At 34.7% G+C, this 13101-nt stretch overlaps 2 protein-coding genes across 2 annotated transcripts; both read right to left on the bottom strand.

Moving 5' to 3' along the window:
* Nucleotides 4815–7072, bottom strand: LOC109228476 (cysteine--tRNA ligase 2, cytoplasmic-like). Its single transcript, XM_019393613.1, has one exon. The coding sequence runs from the start codon at nt 6879–6881 to the stop codon at nt 5175–5177; it is 1707 nt and encodes a 568-aa protein (XP_019249158.1). The 5' UTR covers nt 6882–7072; the 3' UTR covers nt 4815–5174.
* On the bottom strand, nt 8375–9293 carry LOC109239834. The gene is made up of 2 exons (XM_019406427.1): nt 9185–9293; nt 8375–8864 (listed from the first exon to the last, which is right to left on the bottom strand). The coding sequence occupies exons 1-2, from the start codon at nt 9227–9229 to the stop codon at nt 8580–8582; spliced, it is 330 nt and encodes a 109-aa protein (XP_019261972.1). The 5' UTR covers nt 9230–9293; the 3' UTR covers nt 8375–8579.

The following is a 13101-nucleotide window of genomic DNA, read 5'->3' as shown; positions in this document are numbered from 1 at the left end:
AGAAGAGGGAGGGGGGTACTTATAGTGTTAGAGAAGGTTAGTTTTGTAAATTTAAAAAAAAAACGGCTATTTGTGCAATTAATATGACCGTTGGTGGTCATTGGGGGTGGGGCCCTCATTTTGAAAAATCTTGTTTTGTAGTATATATAGTACTACTTCTTCATGTAAATATAATATATATAGTATACTAGTATAGTATACTAGTATAGTGTACTATATATTGTATGTTATGTATATATATTATATATTGTATGTTATGTATATATATTCCCTTATATATTTTCTTGTAGTATATATTGTATGTTATGTATATATATTCCATTATAGTATAAATTGTATGTTATGTATATATATTCCCTTATATATTTTCTTGTAGTATATATTGTATGTTATGTATATATATTCCATTATATAATTTGTTATAGTATAAATTGTATGTTATGTATATATATTCCCTTATATATTTTCTTGTAGTATATATTGTATGTTATGTATATATATTCCATTATATAATTTGTTGTAGTATATATTGTATGTTATGTATATATATTATACCTTATAAATAATTGCAAGTTAAAGACAAAAAAATATTGCGAAGAGATATTCAAGGCCAAGGGTATGTTTTATAATTTTTATTACCAAAAATGGCATATCTTTCTTAGTCTTCTTCCCCCCAATGGAATGAGCACAACAAGGTACTAATACCACCATTAAAAGGAAAAAAAACTAAAGAAGATATGCCAAAGTACAAGTTACACCATAATCTACATTGTATCTCTAACAAATCTCATAAATCCTTCAAGGTTCGGAGGAGGTTCCGTTGGTGGTGGCGGAAAAGAAGCTTGTTCATCACCGCTTCCGGGCGAAGCAGCATCCTCCGCAAGTTCCGCTATCATTTCTTCATAAGCTTCGTCTATCTCCGGTTGTGATTCTGCAAGTCCAAAGTTTCTTCTTTCCGAGCGGATCCAATCTCTGAATAGTACTGATTTTTCCAAGCTCTCCCTCATAGACGCTCTATGATCACCTATTTGAAGTCTTGCTTGACTGAAAGCGCTCTCTGATGCAACTGTTGAAGCTTGAATAGATAAAATATCCCGAGCCATCCTTGCAAGAACCGGAAAATGTTTTTCCCTTGTCTTCCACCATTCCAAAAGATCAAAGGTGCCGTCTGGATTCTCCTTTTCAAGTCCCTGCGACAAATAAACTTGAAGCTCATTTAGATGTGAAGTCTCATCAAAATTATCACCTTGAGAACCCCTAAACTCCGTCCAAGATTTAAGTGCTTGTAGGCCCGCAGCTCTTTTAGATGATTGTGAACTAGACGAAGTAGGGGTTGGAATATTTGGCCTAGCATGATCTAACGCAAGTTGGTAAGCATTATAAATTGTTTGCGCATTTATTTTAATTGAGGCTTTTGCCTCTGCAAGTGTAGAAAATTCCTCAACTGAAAGATCTAAAGCCTTATAAATATTTGTGTACCAAAAGTGAGGACCTCCTAATTTCATTGTAGGATTTAACAATGCAGCAACACCATAAATAGGGGGGATAGGGAAAAAATATTTTTTAAACTTTTCTTTCATTGCATTTATAGCAAGTTGATAAATTTCCCCACCCTCCGAAAATTCAACAAACAAATCACATAGTGCTGCAATATAAACTAAACAATTTGAAATAGTAGGATAATATTGTCCAGAAAATGCATTTGTAGCAATTTGAAAATGTTCTAAAAAATCTATAAGAATTTTGACATTCGTCCAATCTTGATTTGTAAGGATTTCATCATCATCCTCACCACCAACACGAGCATTAAACGTTGCATTAATTGGGTTTCTATATTCATATGCAACTACTAAACTTTCGTACATATAATTCCATCTAGTTGGACAAGGTTTAGGAACCTTTCTTTCTCTAAGGCCAAATTCATCACATTTTTTAAAATACTCTCTAAGTCTACTTCTACGGTTTGAATAAAAAAGCCAATTAAGAGCCATTCTAACCTTTTCAATTTCTAAATTTAAAATTCTCATACCATCACCGACGATTAAATGGTAAATGTGACAAATACATCTCACATGGAAACAATTACTAAATGCAGGATTTAGTGTTGTTGTAAGTATGCCTATAGCACTAGTGTTACTAGAAGCATTATCCATAGAAATTGCCATTATTTTATCTCTAATGCAAAAATATCTACAAATATCTGCAACGGTGTTAGCAATAAACTTACCTGTGTGACGTGAATTAATTATTCTATACGCAATAATGCGTTTTTGCATTATCCACTCCTCGTCTATCCAATGACTTGTAACAGTTAGATAATCACAGTCATTATTACTTCTACCAATATCAGTAGTAATAGAAATCCGATTAGTTATATGAGTAAATAAATACCGCAAATATTGTTCATATTCATGTTTATATTTATAAATATCGCTCTTAACTGTTGCGCGAGGCCAACCTTTATAAGTAGGATTAAAAACTTTTCTAATATAATGCACAAAATTAGGGTTAGAAGGAAAAGTATATGGTAAGCACATAACAGTAACCATCTTTGCTAATTCTTCACGATCTTTATTAGGATCGTAATATAAAATACCACCGGTCACAGTGTTAATTCCTGGTTGAACTAGATTTGAACCTGTACTAGGGTTAACCGCAGTATCTACACTTGTCCCCTCTTGCTGCGCTTTCATTTGTAAATATTTAACTTTATCTCTAGGGTGTGTTTGTATGTGCCTAGCCAAACTACCCGTACCACTACGGTCTCCAGTATATTTATGCGCCAGCAATTTCCCACAAGTTTTACACCTAGCCTTATTTTGTTCTCTTACTTGAGTAAAAAAATTCCAAACTAATGATGTTTCTAGGCGTTTAGAAGGTTGTCTATTAAAAGTAGGGGTTTCTACAGGTGGGTCGGGCGGGGCATCAGTTGGGTTATTAACAGGACTAGTAGGTGAATCATCTAAATCCGGTTGGGTTTCATCTACATCCTCATTTTCCTCATCATTTTCTAAGATAGTTTGATTAGGATAAAGAGCATTCATAACTTCTTCATTTAATTGTTCACCTTGTGCAACATTATGGCAAAATTCACTATCGGAAAATTGAAAACAAGGGTTATCACTATCAAGAATAATAGGAGCAGCAGGACGGGTAATAGGTCTGGGTCGGGGAGCCGGGGGAAGGGTAGTAGGTTGGAGACTACTTTCACCAATTTTAGCTTTTCCCTTACCACCAAACATTTTTTTCAAAGAAAATGCCATATTAATTACAATTATGCAAACTAAACACACAAAAATATATTCTTAAAAGTTAAGAGTTGGAACGAGTTTACCGAATCGCCGAACAACTTCTTGAAAATTGAAAATCGTTGAAGACTTGAAGACTTGAATACTTCAATTCACCAACTTCACAATTTTTCACGAAATTGCAATAATAAAATAAGCAATTATAGAAGAGAAATTAGATATATATTGAGAGAGATTGAGATAGATTGATGAATTGGTGAGTAAAAATGAAAGAATGAGGGGGTATTTATAGTTGAGAATTGGGGAAAAGTGTAATTATATAAAGTTTGGGGTTAAAATAAAGTTTGGGGGCCAAATGGCTATTTTTTAAAGTTCCAAACGGTTGAAAATTAAAGGCCAACGGCTAGATTTTAAAATCTGACCGTTGGCTATTTTTTTTAAAAAAAAATTTTTTTTTTTTTTTAAAATTAGCCGTTGGAGCCCGTTAGGACCGCTAGGCCCGGTTGAACCGGCCCAGGACCGCCTGCCGGTCCCGGGATTAGCGGTCCCGGTCTCGTGGGCCTCGTGTACAAGACCGGCCCGTCACGGGCTTCCTACCCATTAAGGGACCGGCCCACCAGGACCGGCCCGCCGGGACCGTTTAGCCCGTTAGGACCGCGGGCCCGGTCCGGTCCCAGACCGGCCCACATACAGCCTTAGCTTAACAGCGAGGGATGCCATTAGAGAACTCTTCTACAAACCAGACCTCATAGTTTATAACTGAAAGACTATTCTGTAACAAGATGTAAAGTTGACCATCTTTATGACTTTGGATATGAGGAAAGTAGTTAGCTGTAATACTAGTTGTTATTTAGATGGCTCCGTGCTGAATCCTATACTTCTATAATAAATTAAGAATATTGCCCAAATATTGAGAGATTTACTTAAGAAGTAGTGATGCTTCAAAATTTAAAGCCGTACTTACCTTCATGGTGTCTCTGCCGTGCTGACATAAATCCCATTAGTGAATTCTGAAAGAGACTAGCCCTTCTCCTCAATCTGCCGTTGGACGAGCCATATTCTCTAGCTAATGATGCTGTTTCCTCAGGCGTTGAGAGGCGAATCATGGGGTCGCTCTGGTACTTCTTAAGGTAGGGAGCACCAGACATTACATGAAACCAGATTGCCATACAACAGCTAGAAAGACATACTAAATGATCATGCATCCTAATGGTGGTCAAGTTATAAGTATCACTTGAAAGCATCCAACAACTAAAATTTAGGGAATTTTTTACCTCTGTTGAACTAATGAAATACCATGCTCTATGAATCACGTGGCAAGTTTATCTGAGGTGTGCTATTAAATCCTTTTAACTCATATACAGTCAGACCTCTCTGTAACATCATCCTTATATAACAACATTTCACTATAAAAGCCAAGTTTTTCCGGAACCAAACTTCATGTTCTAATATAATATACGTTTTCTATAACAGCAATTCGCTATAACATCCAAAAATATCCAGAACAAACGAGGCTGTTATAAAGAGGTTGGGCGGTACTTATATCAATGCATACAATAACAGACAAGTTTCAAACATATTTTGATATTAGTTTGGTGTCCTTTGAGAGATTCAATAGTCAATATCATGACAAGAATACATGCTTCAGAAATTCAATTAGCATGGGCCAAATGCACGCTTGCTAGTCTCGAAATTGGTAGCAATTTCTCAAAAACAGCTTTAAAGCTGAAACAAAAGTCTTAACTTCAGGGATGAATCAAGAAGTCATACAAGTTGATCTAGAAAGATAAACTCCTAAAATAGAATGGAGATCCTAACAGAATTCTAGACGAAACAAGAACAGAAACAGAAGGTCCTAAGATGCAGATTCTAATGGTGAAGCAAGAAATCCTAAACACAAAAGTCATTAGCAGAGTGAGGGGAATATTACTGTCCGGGACCAGGTCTTACACAAGGCCTCCAAACTGTTTCTCTTCCTATATCCATTAAAGCAATCCCCTTGGCCACCAAATCACTTCTAATCTGATCGCTTTGAGCAAACTCCTTGTTTTTCCTTGCTAGAGCTCTTTCCTCTATTGCACGCGAGATATCTTCCTCCGTCAACTCTGCTCTTTTCAATGCTCTCTCTTTAATCTGTTGCAAAACCTCAGCATAAGTTGAACGAGCAGCGAGCAATCCAAGTACATCCAACACCGCCTTCACTTCTCTCTCGAGCTCAGTTAGGGACAAAAACAACTGTTCTTGGCGCTGCTGCATTTGCCTTTTCTTCAGCATGTTCATATAATTATTCATAAGCCCAAGGGCTTCCTGAAGAGCAGCATTTAAAATTGTAGGTGTATGCAAATCATCGGCAAGTTTTGTCTCCAACTCATTGCGCAGTTTCTTGATGCATTTTTCAGCCTCAGGGCTAACACGCGCTACGTCCCTAATTGTTTCATCAGTTCTTAATTGTTGGAAAACTGATGACAATAAGGCTTCTTCAGTATCATGTAAGGTCTGATAAATGTAGAAAACAGAATCTGAAGCAATTTCAATCTGTGAGATTGAGTAATTAACATCAGACCGGTAGTGAGTCCCCAACAAGAAGTACCTCAATGCAAGGGGATGGTACAATCGAGTAACATCACGTATAGTGAAGAAATTCCCTAATGATTTCGACATCTTCTCACCATCTCTGTCCTTAACAAAACCATTATGCATCCAATAACTAACATTACTCTCCGGGCAAGCCGCGCAACTCTGAGCAATCTCATTTTCATGGTGAGGAAATTTCAAGTCCATTCCACCACCATGTATATCAAAGGAATGTGTTAAATAGTGCGCGCTCATTGCGCTGCACTCTATATGCCAACCTGGTCTACCTGGACCCCAGGGGCTATCCCAATACGGTTCACCAGGCTTTGCAGATTTCCACAAGGCAAAATCAGCAGTATTTCGCTTTCTTAAATCAACTTCACCCTTTCGTGCTCCAGCGCGATTGTCTTCTAATTTTCTTCCACCAGATAATAATCGACCGTACTCTGGAAAACTATCGACAGAGAAATAAACATCTCCATCAATTGTGTATCCATATCCATTAGAAATTATGTTAGCAATCATATCCTTAATTTGCTCCATATGCTCAGTAACACGCGGCTGATGAGTCGGTGGGAGGACTTGGAGATCATCCATATCTTTTAGAAATTCTTTGCTGAATTGACTACTCAGAGCAATTGGATCATGATTTTCTCCAAGTTTTTTAGCCTCATTTATTATTTTATCATCTATATCAGTGAAATTGCGCACGTATACAACATCGTATCCTAAGTATTTTAGATACCTGTAGAGAACGTCGAAGGCTACATATGCGCGGGCATGGCCGATGTGACTGGAGGTGTAAGGCGTAACGCCACAGACGTACATTCTAACTTTTCCAGGTTCCTTCGATTTGAATACCTCCTTCTGTTTCGTCATAGTATTGTATAGCTTTAATTCCATCGCCACGCTCTCCTCCGCCATTCTGATCGACGGCAAAATTGTTCCTTGATGGAATTGGCTGAGAGTATATATATCAGTGGGTGGCGCCGCGGCGGTGCGGTAGAAGAACCCTAATCCTACACCTATGGGTTTGGGTTTATAATCAATACATACCATAATTGGATTATACGGTTCAAAATAGGAACATTAATTGGTCAACCTAATAAAATGGAAAGCAATTTTCCATAGTGTAAAAATATATTTTTATACGTGCATAAACTCCTTTCCTTTCTATATTTCTTCTAAAGTTTGTTGTAGTTTCCACCGTTCCTTTTCGAAATCTAAGCAGAATTGTATTTTTGAAATAGTTTCCATCATTGTAAATTAATTTAAATTCTCATTATCGATCCCGTCTGATTCAAATCAGCTGTAAGACTGATATTTATGTTCAAAACTTCATAATTCTCTTGCTATAGCAGTTTCACTCATTATAGTTTAAGATTACTTTTCTTTTTTGTGCAAGGGATATATTACAAAAATGTGATTTATTTTTGTCCAACGGGTTAAGTAATTAAATACTCCCATATATAATATTATAACTTCGTTGATCATGATTTATTTGAAAGATACATATATCAATATAGTACGTTTTACTTGTTAAACTCATTGTATAGTTATTACTTAAGAATTATCTAAATTTTACGTCATAATAAGACAAAACTCCAAAGAAGACAACTAAATGATTCGCGGTAAATTACCAATAGTCATTGTTACTTGTTAGATAGTACATAGTTCCACAAAAAATGTAATTACTTAGTTAATAATTAATATAATCAAAGCGAAGTAATAAATAAAATATGATAAATATCTTACAATTTGCAAACTTAAGAAAATTCATCTATTTGTTTTCAAAAAGATTAAATAAATTTATTATGGATTTAAGTCATATACAGGGACAATGTAATTTTACACAATTAGTGTAATTTAAACTATTAAAGACATTTAGTATTATTTTTTCAGTTTATTACTTAATATTTATCATGAATTTTTATTACCTTATATATAAGTGAATTGGGGAAATATACTAATACACGATCAGTACATTAAACTTAAAAAGTTAAAACTGTATAGTTGTATACTATACTAAGGTAGGCCTCATCTCTGAGCTATCTTTTACATTAAAATGATTTATAAAAATTTACTGTACTTTCTTTTCTTTTTTGTTGTTGTGATATTACCAGCTTAAAATTTTTAAAACTATGTTATAAGTTTTTTACAGCTTGTTACATGTTTCGAGTGATCATCGAAGCTTGTTCTAAAAGTCAATCTGGTGTTCCTTAATTAAGTTTATTTATTTATTTATTTATTATTTTTTGCGTGTTGTCATTAAGTTCAACTACTTTATTTTCTTATAGTAGTACATGAACAAACACAGTGAAGGATTAAATTAAAGCCTGTAGAAAGTCAACTATATATTTTATCAAATTGATGCCTGGAACAGTTAGGTTACCCATTGTTCCAGATTCAACTTGTAAAGTTCAAATCTGATAATTTGCTTAATTCATCGTTCTAGGCACCCATGTTCTTTGGTATATAAATTCAAGTAAAATAAATTCACTTTTTTTTTTGCCGTAATTTATAAAAGAAAAATAATAAATTCAAAGTAGTCATCCAAATAATTTTGGGATGATTAATAAGTATGTCCAGCCCTTGAAATGTAACTTTTTCGTCTAACACTCAAAATCCTCATTAAAAAAATTACCGTATAATCATAAACACCAATTAAACAACAGATTAACTAACACAAAGTTTAATATAATTAACTAACTAAAAAACATACCCGTTCAAAAAAAAAAGAAAAAAACATAGGCAGAATTAATTTTCTGGATTTACAGGTTCCTTCCTTTCTGCTTCTTTCGTATCTGAAAAATTATCATCCGTAGCAGTAGGCCTTGGTCTCTTAGGATAAATATCAACATCATTATGATAAATAATGATATTAGGCTTCAAATCAAAATCTCGAAGAAATCTGTCTTTATTTCTTTCTACTGGAAAATCTTGGTACTGATTATGAAGAAGGTCCGTAAGTGCTTTAGGCATTGGATCTCCATTCATTACACTCTTCCAATATTCCTCTGGATCACTTGTTGCATCGCCAAACTGAATCACAAAAAGAGTAATAATTAAATAAATTTATAAAGGAATTAAAAGAAGGGAACCTTGGCGTAACTGGTAAAGTCGTTGCCATGTGACTAGAAGGTCACGTGTTTGAGCCGTGGAAACAGCCTCTTACAGATTTGCAAGGTAAGGCTGCGTACGATAGATCCTTGTGTCCCGGCCCTTCCCCGGACCCCGTGCATAGCAGGAGCTTAGTGCACCGGGCTGCTCCTTTTTTATAAAGGAATTAAAAGGCATAAAATTGAAAGAAACTAAAATCTGCAGATTAGAGAATGAGAAATTAGAAGAATAGGAAATATTACCCAAGTAAGAGATAAGAAGAGGAAGAAGATAGAGAGAGATCTCATGTTGAAGTATACACTTGACACTCTTTGGCTTTGTAAATTTCGTAGACTTTCTAATATCTGACTTTCTATTTATAGACAGTCCATAATGACGAAAAAATAATACTTTATGTTGGATGAAAACAATAAGAAAAGTAAAAGAAAATGATTGATAGTTCTTCTGATCCCTAAGCTGTCGATCAGTTTCTATTTAAAGAGATATGAAATAAATAAAATAAGAGAGAAAATAATTGGTATTTCCTCTTATAGTATGTAGGGGTTTTCTCCTTATGCAAGGCCACTGTCATTATGTGGCCACCCTTAATAGAATTTTAGGAGGATAATAAAAGAATTTTAGTTTTATATCGGAGTACAAGTTACTTGCTCTATTTTTAAGATGACTAATTCATGATAAGTGACTTAAATTAAATTATTACATGTAGAGTTTGGAACCAGAAGATAAGTCATAATTCACATTCCTTTACCTTTTGCAAATTGTTAGGCACCAGATTGTAGAGTCCTGAAAGATCCATAAGAAGAAAAATATTGCAATTTGATGTCTCATCCACTATATATATGTCTCTTATTAAAAATCCAGAAAGCACCTCTTATTTGTTGGTGGTGGGTAGAGTTGTCAGTATTTGTGCTAATAGGAGGTAAATGATATTTTACCCAAAATATAAATCTTTATTCAACTAAATTGATTTAAATAAAGAAGATTCAATCTTAGCTAATGTTAATATTCAAAAGACGAGATAACTGAATTTGTAATAAGATAATACGTGAGTGTTAGATCGGATGACGATAAATATGAACAATATCAACAATATTTAATGACTCACGGGGAGTGGGATAGCATTAACTAACAATAAATAGCCACGGATGGTATTTATGTAAAGAAGAACATATGAGTCACCCAAAAAGGGGTGAGGTCTTCGATATTTCTTCTGACAATGATGGTGCCAAATAAAACGCGTCCCATGCCAAAATATCACAAGTACCGCCTCGTCCTGGGCCATCGCACGGAAAACTATAACCGAAATCCTTTTTATTTGGCATTAACTTGGGCCGCGAGAGCGGTACCAAATCGAGGCAAATTCTGAATACTAGATATGACCTCAAAATAACAGGGGTCAAGGTCGACTAGTGAGACGATGGGGGATAAGCTTCATCGTCGAGAGGGAAACAGCCCGGATCACCAACTAAGGCCCCTAAATGATCTTATTGGCCCATGGAAATTATCTAAACCGAGCGGCCTGCACGCCTTATTTGAGACTACTAAGGCAGGCGGAATGATTGATGAGCCTTTAAACATTCGGATTGTTCTTGGATCAAGTGGAAAAGTTATGCAAGAATCTTAGTAAAAAGGTATTTTTCGTATGTTTGCAAAAGGGTCGCATTCTCTCAATAAAGTCAATGTGTTTCTTACAAGTGAATATCTTATATCACCTATCATTATGTCTCTTTCTATTTATAAGAAACATATTCCTAAAAGCCCTAATAATACAGGTACAAAGAATATCCACTAGAATATTCTCTTTTGTGTCTTATCCTAAAATAAGTCGTTATAACCTTGTCTAGGATGCTCGACCTCGACCTTGATCTACGACGACTTCTCGACCTTGATCCTTGCGCATATACTACTAGAAACACAAGGTTTTCCCACGACGAATCAGTGGGAAACTGATGGGAAAATCGAGTTTTTCCACTGCACTCCCACTGAAACAGATCACCAGGAAAACGCTTGGTCGAAAATATCTTCCTAGAGAAGAGGTGGGAAATTCCCATGGTTTTCCCAGCGAATATTTAATAGGAAAAATAATGAAGTTTCCCACCAAAAATTAGTGGAAAATATTATTAGTAATTTTTATTAATTTTAATACATTAGCTAGGGAAGTGGTGGGAAAAATACATGGGGATCTGAAAATAAAGTATGAACGTTCCCACAAATAACTGCGGGAAATATGCAAATTCTGAAAAATAAAGTATGAATTTTTCCACAAGTATCCGTGTTAAATATGTAAATTCTGAAAACAAAAGTATGAACTTTCCAACCGTGTGAAATATTTTTTAAGCTCTCGGGTTTTGGACCAAATATATGAATTCGAAATTTTGAGCTTCCCACTACATCAGTGGGAATATTAAAATAATTTTTTATCTTAGGTTTCTACCGTTTCACTGGGGAGAGTTTAATATTTTATTTTTAATGACATTCCACTGACTCGGTGGGAAACAAATTATGCGCTTTTTTGCGCCAACTAGTTCCCACCTATAGTCTGTGGGAACGTTTTTAAAAAAAGGTAAAAGAAAACTTTTTCATTTCCCACTGAATTTTTTTACATTTCAGTGGGAATTGCCACTGATAACATATCAGTGAGAAACTTCCCTGAAAAATTTGCATTTTTCTCGTAGCATGCTGACTCTTCGACCGTAACCTTTATCGCTTTTGAAACCATTTCGACATTGGGCGGGTCTTTATTAAAGTCGTACTGATAACACATGGCAGTCTGTGAATGCCTCCTTAATATTAACATGATTTGATCAGATTAGAGATAATTTTTAACTCATACAAATGATACCAGTAAAATAGTCAAAATACGCGAAAATAGTCCTGGACTATTACCTACAACAACAACAAACAAAAAAAGATGGACCTCCATTGATATCCCTCTGTCCTTTGAGATATTTAAAATGGAAGTCAACATTCACAAATTTAGAGTTTGTCTAGGAAGGTAATGGAAGTTTTGAGTGTGGCCATTTCTAAAATTTTGTTAAATTACTAAGTGCTTGTAGAATATTTTCTCTTTTGGACCTCCTCTTTAGATTTTCCCCAAAGGCTATGACAAGTATAATAAAAAGTAAACATTTGACTTTGTATTATAGCCTACTAGTGGATCTAAGGTCCAGCCAATAATGCTTGTATTAGAGTAAGTTGTTTACATTATATTCCTTACAATCATAACAGAATAAGTTGAGATATTACAATATGTATCAAACATCACATCGTGTAAGGTTCATTAAACATGAAGCACTTCCTACTATGAATCTCCATTCCTACGGCTTAAATTAAAAACTTTTGATAAGCACGAAAGAATCTTATTCATCTCACCCGATCCTTTTATGATAATTCACCGGCCAACTTTATATCGAACTGTAAGAAAAAATCTCCTTACGGTACTCCAAAACATCATTTAATCTACATACGTGGACAGAGATCTATTGTGTTCATAATCCCAAATTGTGATACGCTGATATTAATAATAATCAACACATTGTGATGATGAATTATGAATTATTTTCTTATTGTATAGTTAATAGTGTATACAAACCATGCTTAAATTAGTCATCCTAACAAACAAGAGGAAGCAGCCTTAGGTGTAGGATTGGTATTTCTAGAAAGATTGAACTGTTTTAAAGTCAGAAAAGATTATGCTCTAAGTATAAACAACTTAAATTATTTTTTGTCATGATCATAAGGAGCAATCAATGTTTGATCATGGTCAACTTTTGGGACCCAAAAAAAAAAGGTCTATGCCAATCAAAACGAGAAAAGTACCCACATACTGTCATGCAATTAGTTTTTTAAGGCTAGGAGTTAAAATGACAGTACAAACGCACAAACTATAGACGACAAGATCTATAAACATAACACTTTTACACTGTCTACCACTAATTTTTCTCCCTTCTTGTCGAATCTCTTTGTAAAACAAAATGATCAAATATATAATAGCACTGTGGTAGTGATAAGCTAAAAATAATAAAAGAAAACCTTGACGTTCCTCTTTAACTAAAGATCTTGAATTCGAACATTTGAAATAAAAAAAATCCTGGAAAGAAATATTTCCTCTTTAATTGTCCCTATGTGGCAGGTATCCAATTTAATTATCTATATAGTA

This window comes from Nicotiana attenuata, chromosome 1 (genome assembly GCF_001879085.1).
Source record: "Nicotiana attenuata strain UT chromosome 1, NIATTr2, whole genome shotgun sequence".
NCBI classification, from domain to species: domain Eukaryota; kingdom Viridiplantae; phylum Streptophyta; class Magnoliopsida; order Solanales; family Solanaceae; genus Nicotiana; species Nicotiana attenuata.
Note: the sequence above shows the minus strand (reverse complement) of the source record. Positions and strands in the feature narration are given on the sequence as shown.